Source organism: Strix uralensis, chromosome 13 (assembly GCF_047716275.1).
Source record: "Strix uralensis isolate ZFMK-TIS-50842 chromosome 13, bStrUra1, whole genome shotgun sequence".
NCBI classification, from domain to species: Eukaryota; Metazoa; Chordata; class Aves; order Strigiformes; family Strigidae; genus Strix; species Strix uralensis.
In genome coordinates, this window is record NC_133984.1 from 12,762,935 (window position 1) to 12,780,784 (window position 17,850).

Below are 17,850 nucleotides of genomic sequence, written 5' to 3' on the forward strand. Positions count from 1 at the left end.
CCAGCCTGCTTCACCTAGATAAGGGCTTGGGCAGGCTGCATTAGAGGGAAAAGTGTGGCTTCCCCAGCACCTCAGTAATACTCTGTCGTCTCTGCTAGAAGGGAAACCGCAGGTCCCCTCTGCCTTGCTTGCAGTACTCATCTTGATCCTGAACATTTCCTCAAAAGCTCCAGGTGGAGCAGCTGGCTTTATACACGCTGGGCAGAGAAGGCTTTGATGCCTCTTTTCCCCAGAGGTAGTCAGGGCTGCAGCTTCTTTCACCAAAGCAGAGCCACGGGGCTCCTCCAAGCCCATCACTACAACATGCCAAGCAGGCACGCTGCTCTGCGGTCAGCAGCCTTCCCACAGCTCCCTCCCCCCCCCTCGAGCTTTATTTGTTTATAATTTTCATCTCCTTCACAGAGCTGTCCTGCATTTCTCCTGCTTCGCCCTCCTCCTACATCCCTGTCCCGCGCTCTGCCTATTGGTTGCAGGGGCTGCGCTCAGGGGGAAGCCCTGCGATTTTCTATATAACCAACTGCTCCATTCGGAAAGACCTCAGCAAGTCACGAGAGGGAAGAACCGTTCCCCTGAGCACGAGCCCACACACAAAAGCAAACTCCAGGACCTACAACACTGCAGTTCTCCGAGGTCCTGCAGGACATGTCCAGCTGCCTGTGCAGTGGGAAGGAGCCGTGAGAGGGAAAGAAACTGATCCCAGGAGCATCAAAAGTTTGTGGTCACAAGGAAGGTAATGTAACTCCAATGAAAAGCTTTGCTGTTCCATGCACTAATTTGCAAACAAAATTACTTCTTGCTTCAGGGTGAGTTTTGGCATGTTTTTCAGATCCCTGCCCCCCGCCTCCAGCCCCCACTCTGGCAGAGGTGTTGAAGGGACCACGGTGCCTGAGTAAAGTCCATGTGGGCAGGGAGAGGGTGCATGAGAAGAAATCCAGCACACCTCTGGGGGGAAGGTCCTTCTGCTTATGGACCAGGTTGGGTTCAGGTTAGGAAAGCAGCTGGGGATGTGGTATTATCATCTGCCTTTCTCCCTTCTTTCCCCCACCCATAGCATTTTTGCTGCAAGAGATGTTTATCCACTGAAAAGGTCTCTTTTGTGTTTGGCAATGCTAGTCTGGCAGGAGAGCACAAGAGGAACTGCTCTTCAAGGCAGCCTGCCTTGCTGCAGGCAGGACAGCAGGCAGTGTGCCGTGGTGGGAGAGGTTGGCTTGAGATAAGGACTCCACCTGGGATGTGGTCGGCTCTCCTGGCTCCCCAGCAAGAGGAATCCTGAGCCCCTCAGCTCGCATGTGGCACTTTTCAGAGAGGAGCAGGCTGTGGAGGGTTATGGCAGTGGTTTTCAGTCTCGTCGCCTCTCTGGGAATCATTCTCTCGTGTACATGTCATGAATTCAGTGGTTTCAGCTGCAGTTTGGACTCAGCACAGTGTAAAAGGCATCTCCACTTTCATGCATCTAAGCTATTTGCTAACAGAAGGGCCCCAGCCAGGCAGGTGGCATGGGGATGGCCCCTTCAGGCAACAAGTCAGTTACTTCCCCAGATGATCAGCAACATAAGCAAAGCTCAGAGGATTTTGGATCAAGCAGTGTAGGCTTTGGCTTCACATCTGCTAGGCACTGAACAAATTTCTTGATGCTCCCTTGCCTCAGTTTCCCTCACAACTGAGAAAGGGTTATGCTTTCAAGCACTCTGAGATGTGAGAGGCAGCATGGAGGGCAAGAAGTAAATGGACTGTTGAACAGGAGAAAACAATGCTTCCCTTTTACTAAATTGCTGGATTTTAAGGCAAAATGGGGGAGAAGTGCTTTTTTTTCTCAGTGCTTTACAGCGGCGCTGTGGAGGGGATGAACAGGATCTAGTGAGCTGTGTCCTGTGATACTCACATGAGCTCTTCTGCCAAATACCCAGGGGCTGAACAGCCACATCAGGATCTGTAGTCCCGCATTGGGGACAGCAGATAAGAGCAGCCCACTGCTGCAGAGGGCACGGGACACAACTTTCCAGGGATGCTCTGGTACCCTTCTGTCAGCTGCCAACTCGAGGAGCCACCATCTTTCTCCAAGCCCCTGGAGACTCCTGAGTGCCACACACTGTGCCATCCAAAGATGCTCCCTGTAGGCTGCCCAGACCCTCAAGGATCCCAGGCAGGAATTCTGGGCTGGGTCTGCACTCTACTATAAGCTGCAATCCTGTGGGCATAGTGGGGAGGAGAGGAGGGCATTGCTCAGGGCAGTCACCCATGAGAGCCAGGGGCAGGACAGAGAGCTGAGGAGCTTAGCAAGGGTGCAGGCTAAAGTCCCTGCACCGAGCTAGAGCAGGGATTTGCACCCAGGTCTCCAATGAGTTACGTTTGTGCTCCTTGAGGTTATTTATCGATTCTCTCCCTTCCTTTCTTCCCCCAGTTCCCAACATAGCTGGGTGCCCAGCACCTGAGCAGGAGTCACAGCTGAGAATAACATCAAAACAGGTCAGAGCAAAGTCCACCCTGATCAGCTGTCTCCAGGACAGCAGTTGGAGCAGATGCTTAGGTAAATATCAGGAAGAAGGTGGTGTCAGAGAAGTTTCTCTGGTCACAAGGTCCTACATTTGGCAATTAGCTGATTAGGGATGTTCTGAGATCAAGTAGGGTACCAGGACTTCCGTAGCCACCAAGGACCAAGATTGTTCCAGTAAGCATTCCTCTCCACACACTGACTGGTGACAACTTTGTGAATCCTCAACTTTGACCAGTGTATCTCCAAAGGGTCTTTTGTGGAAGGAGGCTTCTCCTTGTCTAGACTCCTTAATAATCAGCTATTCTGGTGCATAGCTTAGTCCCTTCTCATAGTATTTTATACTGGTTATCCAAGGCGACAAGCTGGCATCCCACCATCCCCTCCTTAGGAAATTAGCTCTGCCCGTGCAGGAGGGACAGTGTGGGCTGAGGGTTTCCCCAGTTTTCAGATCCCATACACCTGCAGGTATCCCTCAGTGATGGAATACCTACATACCTCTGAGAGCAGGGTGCTTACAGGCCAGATACGGGTTGTTCCCCAGCCATGACATGGAGACTCCTCTAAATGCTCTTCAAGTCATTGAAAACTGCTCTTTTTCTTTCAGCCAGAGGCAGGCAGATAACTTCATAGTGCCTGTTCTGGCTCACACCAGTGCAGCTTGTCCACAAGATAAATTAGCAAAGCTGTTTGAGTCTGCACAGATAAAAGGCACAGAGAAAACACGAGATTGCTAAGCACCAGGCATGAATATTTTAGGAGATAGAAGCATGCTTATAGTGAGCTGAAAAGCGATGTGATCTTTAATTTTCCTGTGGTGAAACCGTATCTAAGGTGCTGTTATAAGGATTCAAACTAGAAAAGAAACATTTTTAATTAAAATGTGGTTGTTTTAACAGAACTGAAAACTTAATTCTCTAGTTCATGAGGTCCCCATGAAGGGATTTGGTTATTTTATTGCCTGTATTTATTTGACACGTAACTGGGAATAAATTTCAGGCTTCCTCCTAATGCTGCTTGTTTACAATTTAAAGTACTAAGGACCTGACCGAAGGACATAAGAGGGTCAGGAAGGACTAAGCCTGATTTAGATTTTCTGGCAAAAGAAGTAGGGTGAAACTGAGAAAAGAGTAGGTCTCGCTAGGGTGGTTTGTTGGAAAAGAATCCAACTTCATGTTGATTATACTTGGAGTCTTCCAAACAAGCAGAAAGGCACAGGCATTTCTACAAAGCCTGGCCTGAGCCCATGTCACATGAGGAATGCACAGCTGTATCTAGAGAAGCTGTGGTTATACCTGGCAGGACTCGTGGTTGGCTTGGCCATGCCTTCCCAGAGTGGGAACAGCATGCTCCCACTGTATATGCATTGCTGGTCCTGGGGTCCCCCCAGTCCTGGGCAGGGGGAACCAAGCTACAACCTAGCCTTGGCTGAATGGTCCTGGGGAGCAGATCCCCAGGGTACAGCTAATTTGGGCTCAGATTCCAATTCTGCCTGGTGGAGTCAGAGTGGAAGCTGAAGTCCCATCTCTAATCCCAGACAGGCACCCTGATCCCTGCCTAACTGGCTCCTCTGGAGCAGAGCACATCCCAGGGAAGCCCCAAAAGGCTCCTGTTTCTAGTCTAGGCACAGTAATTTTTCCTCCCTTCAAAGCTATAAAATTTCATAGTTTGAGAAACATGTTCTTCACCCGCTCTAACTAGGAGACTCAAGATCAGTCCCTGTCTGGGGCACAGACAGTGCTGGGACAGACTGGCAGGGTACTGACACCTTCTACTCCCTCCCTGGGCTCACTTTCAACTGGTGGCCATGTCTGAATCATCTAGAAGCCCCTTCCACAAATTCACATCATGCCAGGACAGTGCTACAGCCATCCTCAGCTTTCTCATGTGGTTGTTGAGCAGCAGCTTAGCTGGTCCTGCCTGAAAGCATTGCCTGAGATTTGCAAAGTAGAACCCACTCTGGTGATATTTATTAGTAGTGCTCCAGCCTTGGTGAGCTTGAGAGACATTTTACTGTCCTCAGCAGTCAAAACTGCAAAGAGTACAGGGAGATTTATATCCTGGGTATTGAGTTGAATGGGCACAGTGGATTTGGAAAGGAAGTGGTTCAATTAACAATGATAAGGATGGGGAAGGAGGGGCTGTACTTCTCGAACATAAATTGGAATAAGATGTCAGGTATCAATACGACATTTCTGGAAAAAACCTTGTAGTATTTTCCCATCACGGTTCCCAGCAAGAATGCGCTGAGCCTTTTCACTTTGCACTGAAAGATGGCACATGGCAGCCCATGGGATCTGCTGAAGAGTGAGATGTTAGTGTGGCTCCAGTTTTCCCATGGCACAAACTGGAAGAAAAGGTCTGCTGGTTCTGTGGACCCTGAGACAGGGTTTGCAGAATCACCCAGATGTGCAGGTGTCAACAGGGCAGGTGCTACTTCAGACAGTCAGGAACTAAATGACAAGTGGGGTGAGGGCATAAAAAAAGTCAGGTTTGCCATGTGAGCAGCAATGCCAAGTTCAGAAGGTGCAGTAGCTGATTCAACACACCTATTTGAGAAAAGGCAGGTGCCCTCATTTGCTGAAATACTATGTAAGAGGCGTAAGAGACTGTTTGTTTTCCTTTTAGTTTGTTTTACTGGACAGGCATGTTTAATTTTAACAGCAAAGACTCCCACCCACAGGGATCAGCTGCTTTGACTGGATAGGATCTAATCTGGCGTTATTTCTGATTACTGTGATGACAGACTTTCTCCAACAATTCCTTGCATTCAGTCTCATCTTGTTCCTCCTTTCTCTGCTAACCAAGTTCTCTCCCTTTTCCCTTTCTTCATCTGCAGATCTGACCAAGACCCAAGCAAGGACGTCCCACAAGCATTATGAGGACTTCCGCAGCCAGCCTTGCCGTTCAGTCCTCCATGGCCAGAAGCCCAGCTTCCACTGCTCTAGCCATTTTCCTGACTTGCCTCTTCTCCGGGGCACACAGCCAGACTCCAAGAGCTTTCCAGGAGAGCACCGTCCCCTTTGAGGTGCTTAGCCAGGAGCAGGCTTACAGTCTGGTCCATTCAAGCCTGTTACAGGATGCCAAGCTGTCAAACCACTCGGAGAGCCTCCCCAGGAGCACCAGCTCTGAGCCACCCCTGCTGCCCGTGTGTGTGAAGCCTGCAGATATCAGACACATCTTCAAGTACATCAACACCATCGTGTCCTGCACCATCTTCATAGTAGGGATCATTGGGAACTCCACGCTCCTGAGGATCATTTACAAGAACAAGTGCATGAGGAATGGGCCAAATGTCCTCATTGCTAGCTTGGCACTCGGAGACCTTCTCTACATCCTCATTGCTCTGCCCATCAACGTATATAAGGTAGGCTCCATGTGGCACGAGTGCTGCGGCCGCCTGGCGATTGCAGGGATGGTGTCTGCTCCCACCTGCCTTGGTGCCCTGGGGAATATCTATCCTCTGCTCTTTATTGAAGGCTCCATTTTTGCAAGGGAGAGGGGGAGGGTGTTTCTGATCTCCAAAGGATGAGAAAAACGTAAACAGACAAAAAGCTCAGAGTACATTCCTGGGAAAGCAGAGGTGTTCTCAGCTACAGCTGTCTTATGCACACAAACACACAAGCTCACAACCTTCCAGATCCTTTAAATCTCATCTAAAATCACAAGAAAAGAATCACTTGCAGTGTCCTAACATTACAACCCGATGTTTATTTCATCTGAGCAAAAATTATTGTTCTTGCGCACTGGGGACAGTTCTCCCAGCACAGTTCACTCAATCAGCCTCAAGCAAGTCTTTTTTTATTCAGCTAAACATGAAGACTCATCCAGGAACAAGGAAGAGGGCTGTATTATAAAATGGGGGCTTCTTTCAGAGACACTGTCCCCTTAAATAGAGAGAAGAAACACAACAAATAATGAGGGGAACATGAGCTCTGGATGGTGCACTGGGGCAGAGAGGGCCGGGCAGATGTGAGCAGTACACCTGAGACCCCAGTTAAGAGCAGAAGGTGTGTTATGACATCTGTGAGGTGTCTCTGGGATATTGCAGATCTTTCTCACCCATTGCTTGCGACAGGTTTTGGTGGGCTGTAGCCAGAGGTTTATATGAAGGGTTGGAAGAGATGCTGTGGGGTGAAGGAGTTGGAGCTCAGCCAGATTTGTTTGTCAAAGAGAAACTTTAGCCTGAAAAGTGCCGGGGGGGTCCTGGATTGAGCAGGCTGGGTGGAGGGGGAAAAGTCAGAGAAATTCAAAGTAGGAAGAAGGTGCATATAATTTGACAGCGAGAACAACCAGATGTGGTTGGCAGAGGGTCTCAAATCACTGTCAATAGATACTCTTCGAGTGAAAATGGATTGAAAACTATAAAGGTTTTTTAGCTCAAAACAAACAGGTTCTCCATGATCCAAACAATCCCCACTGTTGCAGGAATACGGATCCATGCAGAGGGTTTCACTCACGTGCAAGAAAACAGAGTAGCCTGGGGCCAGCAGCACTGACACAGGGGAAGGTTGCCCCCCTTCACCCACAGGGTAAAGCCCATCTCTGCTTTCACCCAACGGGCCCCCTTTGCTTGGAATAAGGCACAATTTGTTCTGCCTGAGAGAACAGTCTGAGGAACACAGCTGCAATGTTAGCAGCTCTCCCAGGGATCACCTCTACCCTGCACCCATTGCACAGGCAGAGGTTGTGGAGGCAGCCCAACAAGCATGGTCATAGCTGAGCCCCTCAAAAACTTGAACAGCAAAGGTCCTCCAATTTGTCCTCAGTCAAAACCAAGGTAGGGAAGATTCCCATTTTAATCCTGCTTTTGCCACACTTGATGGGAAATGCACCATCTGGCCAGGGAAAGAATTTGGGATGTGCAATGTACATTTAACATGAACAGGGTAACATCAACAGCAAAATATCTGGCAGATCTACCTCCATGAGATGCAAATGCTTCTCCACTTCGGGGGATCTGGACTGCAGAGTCCATCCATCATGTTTATATCACCCACAATATTGGAGTGGTTGGGTTGGTTTTAGCCGGGTTCCCAAAGAAACAAGGCTTATACAACAGGACTGTGAGGACATGGGTTTGACAGCCCTTCCCTTCAGGATCTGCTTGCCCACTTCTGCTGTATTTCACAAGTCTCTGTTGTAGGAAGGTCCTATGTATCACAAAAAAGGGGCATGTGGGTCCAGATGGAGGCTGTGGGAATGAACCCATTGAGGAAAGCTGGCAGATAAACCCGTCACAGGCTCAATACCCAGCTCTGCATCCTGGTCAGCCAAGAACTGGGGTTGCACTGAGCTTTGTGCAGAGTTCATGGCTTAGACCAAAGGCCTCATCTACGGGACACCTTCTGTTAACACAAGCTGCTGGCTTGGAGACACACTTGACCATCTCTTGGAGCTGCAACTAGCACAGCTTGCTGCCAACAGAAAGAAAAGTCAAGTTATTTTGTTTAGGCTAAGGACAACATCTTGCATTGGTGCTGCCTGCCTGGTCAAACCTCAAGGGCTGGGACTGCCTGCTCTGGCCACATCTACACTGACATCTTCTGACTGATGTTCAGGATTTCCCCAGGCCACCTGAGCAACCCCTCTCCCTTCTGCCCCTCTTGCTTCCAGCCACCTCCTGGAGGAAAAATTGTTGCTTGCTTGAGAAGCCCAAACTGACTATGAGCAACCTTGTCCTAAGAGTAGCCCTGTTCCCTCATGGTGTCTCAGCAACAGATGAGATGGGTGGACTCCCTGGGTTTGCAGACCGAAAAAAGGGTAGTGTTGGTTGGCTGCCTTCACCTGAGACCCTGATTTCCAGGAGAGCTTCTGTATCCATTTCTCTTGCTGCTGAGGCCAAACTAAAGAGCTTGCACAGGGGCTGGGTAACCATAGGATGGACTCCAGGTGTCATAAGAGTTGTGAACCCAGGCTCACTCTCATCCTCATGAGTGAGTGGCCTGGATTTCTCCTGCCTCTATGGCATCTTGTCCCTACCAATACCCTCTGCTTGCCCCAGCTGAGCTTGGGGCCACAGTGTATGTGTTCTATAAGGAATCTAAGTGTGGTAGAGGGTCAAAGCATGGTAAGGGCTTAGGACTACCTGGCTTTGAAAACCATCTGAAAGAAGCTGTCCTTGCTGGATTTTGGCTGTTTCAGAGAATGACACTCATTTTTGCTCTGAAAGTGACCCAAAGCCCATCACAGCTTAGGATTCAGACCCACTCAAAACCAGCCAGGGTCTGGAGTCAGGACTTGGTGTCTGGACCATCCTTCCATCTATGTGTCAACTCATCTCACAATGAGCCCTTTGGGAAACAAATGGTTCCCAGTACAACACAAAATACCGGAGAGCTCACACTGTGTAATCCCAGCGGAGGTAACCTCAGAGTGCTTTCAGCTGCTCTTTGTGGGCTTCTCACACATTGTGGGTAACCACCTGCTATTACGGGAAGCCGGACATGCTTTCCTGAAGCAGCCCGTTAACCCTGTGGTTCTTCCCCAGCTCTTGGCAAAGGACTGGCCCTTTGGTGTGCAGGTGTGCAAGCTGGTCCCCTTCATCCAGAAGGCCTCAGTGGGCATCACGGTCCTCAGCCTTTGTGCTCTCAGCATTGACAGGTAAGAAACAATTTCTACAGCTGCACTGCCCAGCCTGACCCATATTTGACTATAGCATGACTCCTCATTGTAACTAAAAGGCAGACTGCAGAGCAGCTTGGTCCCAGGGCAGATTCAGAGATGGGGACAGCGTGCTGTCATGCAGAGTTGAAATCCAACAGGAACTGACTCTGGTGACAGAGTTTAAATCCTGCTGGAAAAGGTTGAGGGGAGGATCATGATGTGCTGGAACAACTGCTGGGTGGTGGGGAAGGATGGCACCTCCCCAGTGGCAAGTGGACATTGGCCAAGGATAGCTACCATCACATTCATCCACTGAATCCCTGCTTCTTTCCCATTCCACCGAAGAGAAAGGGTCAGGGGTGGTGGAGGAAGACGTAAAGGAAAGGGCCTTTGGGGACAACTCTAACCTGCATCTTCTCAGCCCCCTCCTGACAGTTGCTTTTCTCACTCCAATCTGCTCCTGTTGGCACATTGGGCAGGTACCGAGCAGTGGCATCCTGGAGTCGGATCCAGGGGATAGGAATCCCCATGTGGAAGGCAGTGGAGGTGATGCTGATCTGGGTGGTGGCCATTGTGCTTGCAGTCCCTGAAGCTATAGCCTTTGACATGGTGGAACTCAGCTACTGGGAACGACACCTGTGGGTGTGCATGCTTGCCTCTGAACAGAAATCCAGCTTCATGATGGTATGTACTCTGCCTCACCCCAGCTGCAGTGCAAGGGAGAGGGAGACACAGGCAACCAGCGCATCCTCCCTCCTTGGTTAGAGGATTAGATGCTTCAGTAGACGGCTTCTTCTAGTCATCAGGGTGAACACAGCGAGAGCAGTATCAGACAAAGCACAGAAGACCCAGCATTGCAGCGACATGGGGCAGACTTGCTTTGAATGTGGGGCCAGAAAACAGGCAGGGTCCTTAAGCTGTGTTGTGTCTTCGCCATTCACATCAGGTCACGACACATCTCGGGAAGCTTCAGAACCTGCTATACTGCCCCAGCAGGCCAAAGAGCATCTCCACAACCAGTCTGAATGGGTAACCTTTATCACAGGGTCAGCTAAGGGTGAGCAAGGGAATGAAGACCCTTACAAAGCATCAGAACTTATCTCACTGTGTCTACCAAATAAGCTCCTTGCAACTTTTTCGTGCACAAGCGTGCTAGATTGGACTGACAGACAGATGTACACCAGCCTTGACTTCTTTAGATTAAACGTGTATCAGCCTCGGAGGAAGACAATCCCATGTGCACTTAGCACAGGAGCCGTTACACTTTCACACATCAGAAGTGTCTGATACAGACCAGCATCAGTGTCAGGGACTGGGTCAGTTCATGTCCCAGTTACCCCCCCACCTTTCCCTAGTTTCCAGTTGCTCTTTCTTTTGCATGCAGTTCTACCGTGATGTGAAGGACTGGTGGCTTTTCGGCTTCTATTTCTGCCTCCCCTTGGTATGCACTGGCATCTTCTACACCCTCATGTCATGTGAGATGTTGAGCAAGAGAAATGGCATGAGAATTGCTCTGAATGACCACATGAAACGGGTAAGAAAACCAGAAAGGCAGAAACTCTGATATTTCCCAAAGAGGAGGGAGTGCTGTCAAAGGGGAGAACATGCATCTGTCCCTGTAAAGGACACATATGAGCTGACACAGCCTCACAGTGGTCATTGTGCAGACATTGATGCAGACACATGCATTAAACCAGGGAGATGGGCCTTCAGCTCTACAATCTCCAGCCTCAGGGACAACCCAAACCACTAGCCTAATGGCCATGGACCAGCTTGAGTTCCAGTTTCTTATGGTCATTTATCTCTGGCTGTGCTGTGCCAGCCCAGATCACACCAAACTGGACCAAATGCTGAATGTGCCACATCACAGACAAGAGATGCAGGGAAATGAATAGTTCACTGTCCCCTCCCACACTTTGCAGAATGATCCCCTGAGGCACATCAGCTGGTTGTCACAGTAATATAGTGTGAAGGCTGGATGGATGAGGCCCCCATGTTCCAGGGACTACCACCCCAGCAAGGTCACCGGTGCTGGTACCCTACCCCTTTCTGAAGCCTGGATCTCTCATCATGCAGGACTTAGAACCTGCTGTTAGTGCTTTTGACTCAAAACAGGTGCCCAGCTGTCATCAGATTGCAGATTACTTGAAGTGCCCTTGCTCAGCATGGGGAGATGGTGCTTTGCGCCTCCCACTCTCCAATGCTCAGCCAAACTATCCTTTCTCTCCCACCCACTTTCTCTTTGCAGCGTCGGGAGGTGGCCAAGACTGTGTTCTGCCTCGTGGTGATCTTTGCACTCTGCTGGCTGCCTCTCCACCTCAGCCGCATCCTCAAAAAGACCATCTATGACCAGACAGACCCCAACAGATGTGAACTGCTCAGGTAGGGACATCAGCAGGAGGGCACTGTGCTGGGACCCTCTGTGAGCACGGGCAGAGGCTCTGCTGGGCTCATTGCTGGCTGGTGGAGTTGCCTTCCAAACACCTTGTTTCAACAGCTCCTTTCTAGATGGCATTGCTCTCCTGATAGGCACAGAAAAAGGGTGTGGGGGACCATAAGAAGAGAAGAAATTAAATTTTGAAATGTCTCTCTAAAGCTATGGGTTAAAGAGGTCTCCTGGGCAGAGAAACATTCCCTGCAGGGCTAAAGGGACTGTAGCACCTCTGACGGCTGTGCACGCTTTCTGCCATGTTGTGGGTGCCTGTCTCCCCCTCTCCTCTTTACCCATCATGCCAAAATCCAGTTCAGGCCAGACACCGCTACTGTGCTTGAGTTTGAGAACATCAAAGTCACCAAGGAAAATCAGATCTCATGGTCCTGGTTTCCTCAGGAAATGCTCGTCACAAGAAAAAGTGTTGGGCAATTGTCCAACTGCAGGAGGGCCTTCTCTGTGCTCACCTCTGTGTTATCAGGCACTGGCCCTCTGTGGAAGCAGGTTCCCAGGCCAGGCAGTTGGCAAGCATTTTGGAAACCCTCCCTCAGTTCTCTGTGAGCTTCCAACATGCCCACCCTCTTCTCTCCCGTCCTGCCTCAGTTTCCTCCTAGTGATGGATTACTTTGGGATCAACATGGCCTCCCTCAACTCCTGCATCAACCCTGTGGCTCTCTACTTCGTCAGCCGGAAATTCAAGAACTGCTTCCAGGTAGGGTTCACCCCCTGAGAGCTCCTGGCTACAGTGACCATTCCCAGACACCGGTCCCAGGGGCATAAGCTCTCACAGACCAGGCACAGTGCAGCCAGAGGCAGCCCCATCACAGTGGATTTCTGTGCTTACAAGATGAGGGGAAAGATGGTGAGTGGTTTGGCAAACACACCCAGCAAGCAGCAACAGACAGGTCTGGTCCTCACAGCTCCTGACTCCCAGACAAATGTCCCGTCAGGGACACACTGGGGCTGCCAGTAGCCCACACGATTCCCCTATTTGCTCATATGCTGATCATATTTCTCCTCTCAAATTTTCCCCCTGCTACATGCCTCTCTTCCCAGCTTCAAGTACACTAGAGCTCGCTGCCCTGACAGGGAGAGGCTTTTGCCAATGCAGGACCTAGAGCAAGCCAAAAAAGTTCCCATCATTCTGGATCAGAAGCATCCTCACAAACCATTAGACCAGGGACTGGGGCTGCTTTAAACTTCAAGACCAAGTTATTAACAGATAATTTTCAGGAGCAGTGGAACTCTGAGAAAGGAAGGGGATGGGATGGGATGGGATGGGATGGGATGGGATGGGATGGGATGGGATGGGATGGGATGGGATGGGATGGGATGGGATGGGAGTCACCTCCCAGCTGCTGTGGCATAAAGAAGAGTTGAGCCCAGCTAAGCACTACCTGTATTTTCTGTCCCACAAGGACAAGAAGCCACAACTGCAAAAGGCACCCAAGATTTCGGTATCTTCATTTCCAAACCACACCAGCTCTATCTTGGAAAACCTGCTCCCAGCAGGTCTGCAGGACAGCAAGGCTCAGAAGTGCAGACTGCAACTCCCAGGCTGGCACTGTGCAGGTTGACTTGCCAGCATCAGTAAGGGAATAATTCCTCCTCTTTTACCCTGTAGCCCACACCTGTAACCTCTCTCCCCACCCTCTTGTCTCTTTGCAGTCCTGCCTGTGCTGCTGGTGCCAGAGACCAGCTCTGAGCATCACGCCGACAGATGAGAAGGGCTCTGTTGGAAAGTGGAAAGCCAACGGGCAGGAGCTTGGGCTGGACCGGAGCAGCTCCCGCCTGAGTAACAAGTACAGCTCTTCCTAAAGCCATGCCACCTGTGGGGCCGAGAGGAGAAGGCACTGTGCCAAGCCAGCAGGACCCCTCCACTTCTCTCACATGGCCATTTTCTGGCTGGGCCTGAACTGTTTTTGCCTTTGTGTCGTAACCCACCTGGAAGGAGCTGCAGCATTTCACAGACCCCTGAGACTAGCTCTGAACACAGCGTCCGAACCACGCTGATGCGTCCTCTGGTCCAAGTCGCCTCTGGAGGAGGGGGAGGGGGATTCAGATCCTTGTAGGATTTTTCATTTCCTCACAGGAAACCCAAGTGACTTATGGCCATTTGTCTCAGGTGGAAACATGGGGTGGAGAGATGTGTGCAAAAAGGGAAGGAAGGTTGAGATGCGGTCACTTTGAGGTAGATGTGGGATGAGGAGGAGAGGGAGAGGACCATGAGCAACAATTTCCAGCTGAAAAGGCCAAAAAAAAGCTTTGATAACATCCCTTATCATCTCCCTCTGTTGCTGGAACAGTTTGTCCCTGGGCAAAGAGCCAGGATAAGATTCAGGCATCATGTATGTCTGGTAGACCATCAATGGTGTGAAATGTCCTCCTCTTCATGGTAGGGAGAGATGGGCAGTAACTTGGCTTCATTGTGTGACCAACCTGACCTGGGGAGCCCTAAAAGTTCCCATCCTCTTCATCTTTACCTGGGAAATCTGCCCCAGGCTTCCACCCAGGGATGACGCTCACCCCACCTGTGTACGGCACAAGAAAGTGATTGTATGTGACCACACGGCTTAGGGGACCAGATATCCTTGGCAGAACCTAGTGACAGCATCCAGCCAAACCATCAGCTCCAGATTCCCCCTCCCCAGGGACGGGGCTAGCCCAAGTGAGCTCCTGGCTAGCCAGGCGCCATTGCTGGCCCAAGGGGCTGTCTTTCCAGGGAAGAGTTTGTAAGCCCAAGAAAGGGAAGGCAGAGGTGGCTCAAATCTGGATGAGGCTGTGACCAAGGAACCAGCCCTCACCTTTCTAACGCCCTGTATAACCTGGAAGCAGCTAATTCTGTGCCTGACATAGAAGCAAGGGAGAGGATCCAGGAGATGCACCCTTCCAGAAGAGCATCCAGCCTTGATCCGAGGTCTTTGGCAGCTGGGAAGTCCACAGCCTTCTTCAGCCACTGGCTCCTGGGAAGGGGATCACATGCAAGACCACAGCTCTGAAGGGAAAAAAGGGGTGTCCTGCATTTTGATACCTGTAGTCTGTCTTCCCTCTGCCAACAAGGCTGAGCTCCAACAGGGCAGCAGTGCTGGACCCCCATGTGTCTGGGCCATGGCACCATGACACCAAGGTTCATGGCATTTGTAAGGGGACAGAGATGCTCGTCCTCATGGTCAAACTAAGGTGGAAAAGGCAATGGGAAAGGTCCGACCTCAGCTGAAAGAGCCACTGGAGCTAACCAAAATATGGCAAAGAGCTTTCACAAATCTACTCTTTAAAATAATTAATCCCTGAGTGCTTTTCCAGCATGTTTTTCTAAAAAATCATGCTTGCACCTCTTGCCAAAACTTTAAGAAAACCTGTATAAGAAAGTTTTAGTTACCAAGTTTTTGATTATTTTTCTGTTGTTTTTTTCTTCTTTTACCTCTCTTTCTTTCTTCTTTCACCTTTTCATCTTGTCATGGAAAAAAGTGAAGAGAGGAAAAAGGGAGAAAAGACCTGCAAATAAAGCAAAATATTTTCCACGTGTTGGGGATTTTTTAGCTTAGTTTTCACTGAAATGCAAATGTTTTACAAAGAAATCACATTTCTGAAAGACAAACAGGTTTCAGCGAAAACAGAAAGAATATCTAGACCAGCACATTTTCTGTAAACTTACCTACCCACCAGAGTAGATTTGTCTGTATCGATTTTGCAGTGCTGCTGCTGTGCTCTGCCCTAGAGCTGGCTGCATTTTGTTGGTGGACAAATGAAGTCAACGGAGAAAACTGATAAAGACTGAAATGTTCCAGCGCAAACATCTTAGTAGAAGGATATTTTTAAATGATTGTGCTTATAAAAAAATCCGAATTCTATGTATTTCTGTATTTGTCCACATTTACAGGCAAACGGATTCTGCAACTTCAAATCAACACCTCACACCACTCCAAGGATGTAGCAGTGGGTAAGCCAGTGGCACATCAAGCCCAACACAATGTTTCGCTCACATTCTGCCTGACCCCAAATTGTGGCAAATCAGTTCCAGATGGCCCCGCTCCTTGGGGGCCTCCTGCCGGGATGAGGCGAGCCCTCTCCTACATACCAGGGCCTGCTCTGCCGAGTTGCAAGCAGCTGCTACGGAGTGATTTGCTTCAGGTTAACATCTCCACCATTGCACCTCTGTTGGTACTCCCTAAAATTCATGCACCCACCCAAGCTCTGGGTTTAACGTTCTCAAGGGTTGCCAGGGCAGTTGTGCCATGCTGGTGGCTGAAAGGGAGGGTGGGAAAGTCCCATAACAGGCAGTAGTTAGGACGCTAGCAGCTAACTGGGATCCTCTGACCCTATGGTTACAGTTTTCCTCCCACTCATCTGAAATGGCTGGTGCTTTGGTCACAGGTTGAGCCAACATCGTTCTCTCCTGGGGTCCTCATTGCATTGCACAGGCCTGGAGCGCAGCCCTGGCTCGTGGAGACCCCAACCATGAGAGTCACATAGGTGAGAAACACTGTAAGCAGGGGACTTTGCTTGCTGGGGGCTGATTTGGGTCAGTGCCCTTATAGCCTGGACAACCTGGAGAAGGCTGACAACTCCAGCGAGCAGACAATGCTGTGGGTCAGATCTAGAGATGTGTCAGGTAAAGCTGGTAAGTCTGGGTCACAGTAGGTAATTCAAGGTCAACAGACACACTGAGCAGGGCCAGCTTCAGCCCCAAATCAGCCCTGGAGACAAGCTGAGGATGAGCACACACACATGCAAGGAATGTGATTTCCTCTGTCCTGTCCACCTCTGCCCTCCTGGCACATACGTTGTCCCTCTGCTAGGCCAGGTGCTGTTTTCAGGTGGTTTGTTCCAACCTGACCCTGAAACACCAGCCACACGGCTGCCCTTAATTAAAAAGAAATAATGCCAAATGAACTGGAGTTGTCCGAAGACAGGATCTCTTGGGCAGTGAGTCAGGAGAAGCAGCTTTCTTTAGAAACAAGATCATTCCAGACCCAGGAGGGATGTGGACACCAGCTCATTGTACCAGGACATAGGGGAGGGAGATACTGTTCTCTAGAGGACTGAAATATTCTGGGGACACAGGAGCCAGCTAAAATGCACTCAGTGCCCTAAAGAAGCAGAAGCATCAAACTCTGCATATCCACAAGAGCCAAAAAGGTGAAATAGAAAAGAAAGAAGCTTAGCAGTTTAAAGCTATGGACCTGTCCCTGGCTGTTGCCATCCTCCTTGCTGCAAAATAAAGTTGGTCCCAACTGGTAAAAGTCAGCCTTATCATGTTAGAACACAAGCAAAGCCTGCAGTCATGCAGTTTAGTACCTGCCAGAAGCTGAACAAGGGTTGTTCTGTCTTTTACTTGCACAGAACATGGGAACTAGCATATTTAAATGCACAGCTCCCATTCATTTCAGTGAAGATTGAACCATCTTGACAATTTCCAAGTAGTGACCTTTGGTAATGCTATAAGGAGCAGCATCCCAAACACTGAAGAGCCATGATCCTCTCCTAAGGACAGGCAGAACAGCCAGGACCTGCTAATATTCACAAGACAGACACCAATTACAGGCACACAGGGGAATCCTTTTACCTTACTTAACCTCCTGGGCCCCAAGTGGCTAACATCTCTTTATGCTTCAAGAACAGATTTAATCACTCCTGCATTAGCAGCTACACTCAGATCAACATTTTAGCCTTAAATGGTTCAAAACCAGTCTCAGATCTGCACATTATTAATATTGCAACAAACAGTCTGACATGAATTCATCCCAGCTCTGGACATTGCTATCACTTGCTGCACATCTGTTTAACAGTGACTTCATCCTCCTTTGGTATAGCTTTCCCCTTGTGTTTTCCTCACAGACATCTTCTATTAAAACCAACATCATGAAGTTTGACCAAGTGTGAGAGAGGAAGGAGAGGAGAAGAGAGCTGAGATATCAGCAGGAAAGAGTACCCTTTTAAAGCTCTTCTACTGCACCAACATCCAAATGGCACTTTTCCATCCCTAGAAGGTCTCCCTTAGGCTACAACCAAGACCAGGACCAGCAAGTTTCAGCTCAAGGGGACAGTACTGACTATCAGAAAAGAAGTGCACCTGCAGCCTGGTTTTAGCTGCTTGTGGAAATGCGGATGTGAAGACAGGTCCCTGCTGCCAGCTCCTATTGCCCTTCACAGGGGAGAGCGGTACAGTTCTGGGCATTCACATCCTTCCCTTGCTTTCCCAGGCACAGGAGGTCCAGAAACAGTGGTCCTTGTTGCACATCCCAGCAAACATGCAGCTGGCCCATAGCATCCCCTGCATAGTGGAGAAAGTGACCAGCAAGTGACCTTTTTAAAAAGCTAT

At 49.7% G+C, this 17,850-nt stretch overlaps 1 protein-coding gene across 3 annotated transcripts; it reads left to right on the plus strand.

The window, feature by feature from the left end:
• The first annotated feature begins 593 nt into the window (after positions 1–593).
• LOC141949305 (endothelin receptor type B-like) lies at positions 594–15,379 on the plus strand. 3 transcript variants are annotated; one of them, XM_074882752.1, is made up of 8 exons: positions 594–730; positions 5,331–5,858; positions 8,982–9,094; positions 9,577–9,781; positions 10,482–10,631; positions 11,346–11,479; positions 12,132–12,240; positions 13,197–15,379. In XM_074882752.1, exons 2-8 carry the CDS (start codon positions 5,370–5,372, stop codon positions 13,344–13,346), a joined length of 1,350 nt encoding a protein of 449 aa, XP_074738853.1. In that variant the 5' UTR covers positions 594–730; positions 5,331–5,369; the 3' UTR covers positions 13,347–15,379. The 3 variants fall into 3 exon arrangements, with proteins under 3 accessions (XP_074738853.1, XP_074738851.1, XP_074738852.1); XM_074882750.1 differs by having other exon boundaries at positions 12,947–13,336; XM_074882751.1 differs by lacking the exon at positions 594–730 and having other exon boundaries at positions 4,653–5,858; positions 12,947–13,336.
• The last annotated feature ends 2,471 nt before the right edge of the window (positions 15,380–17,850 follow it).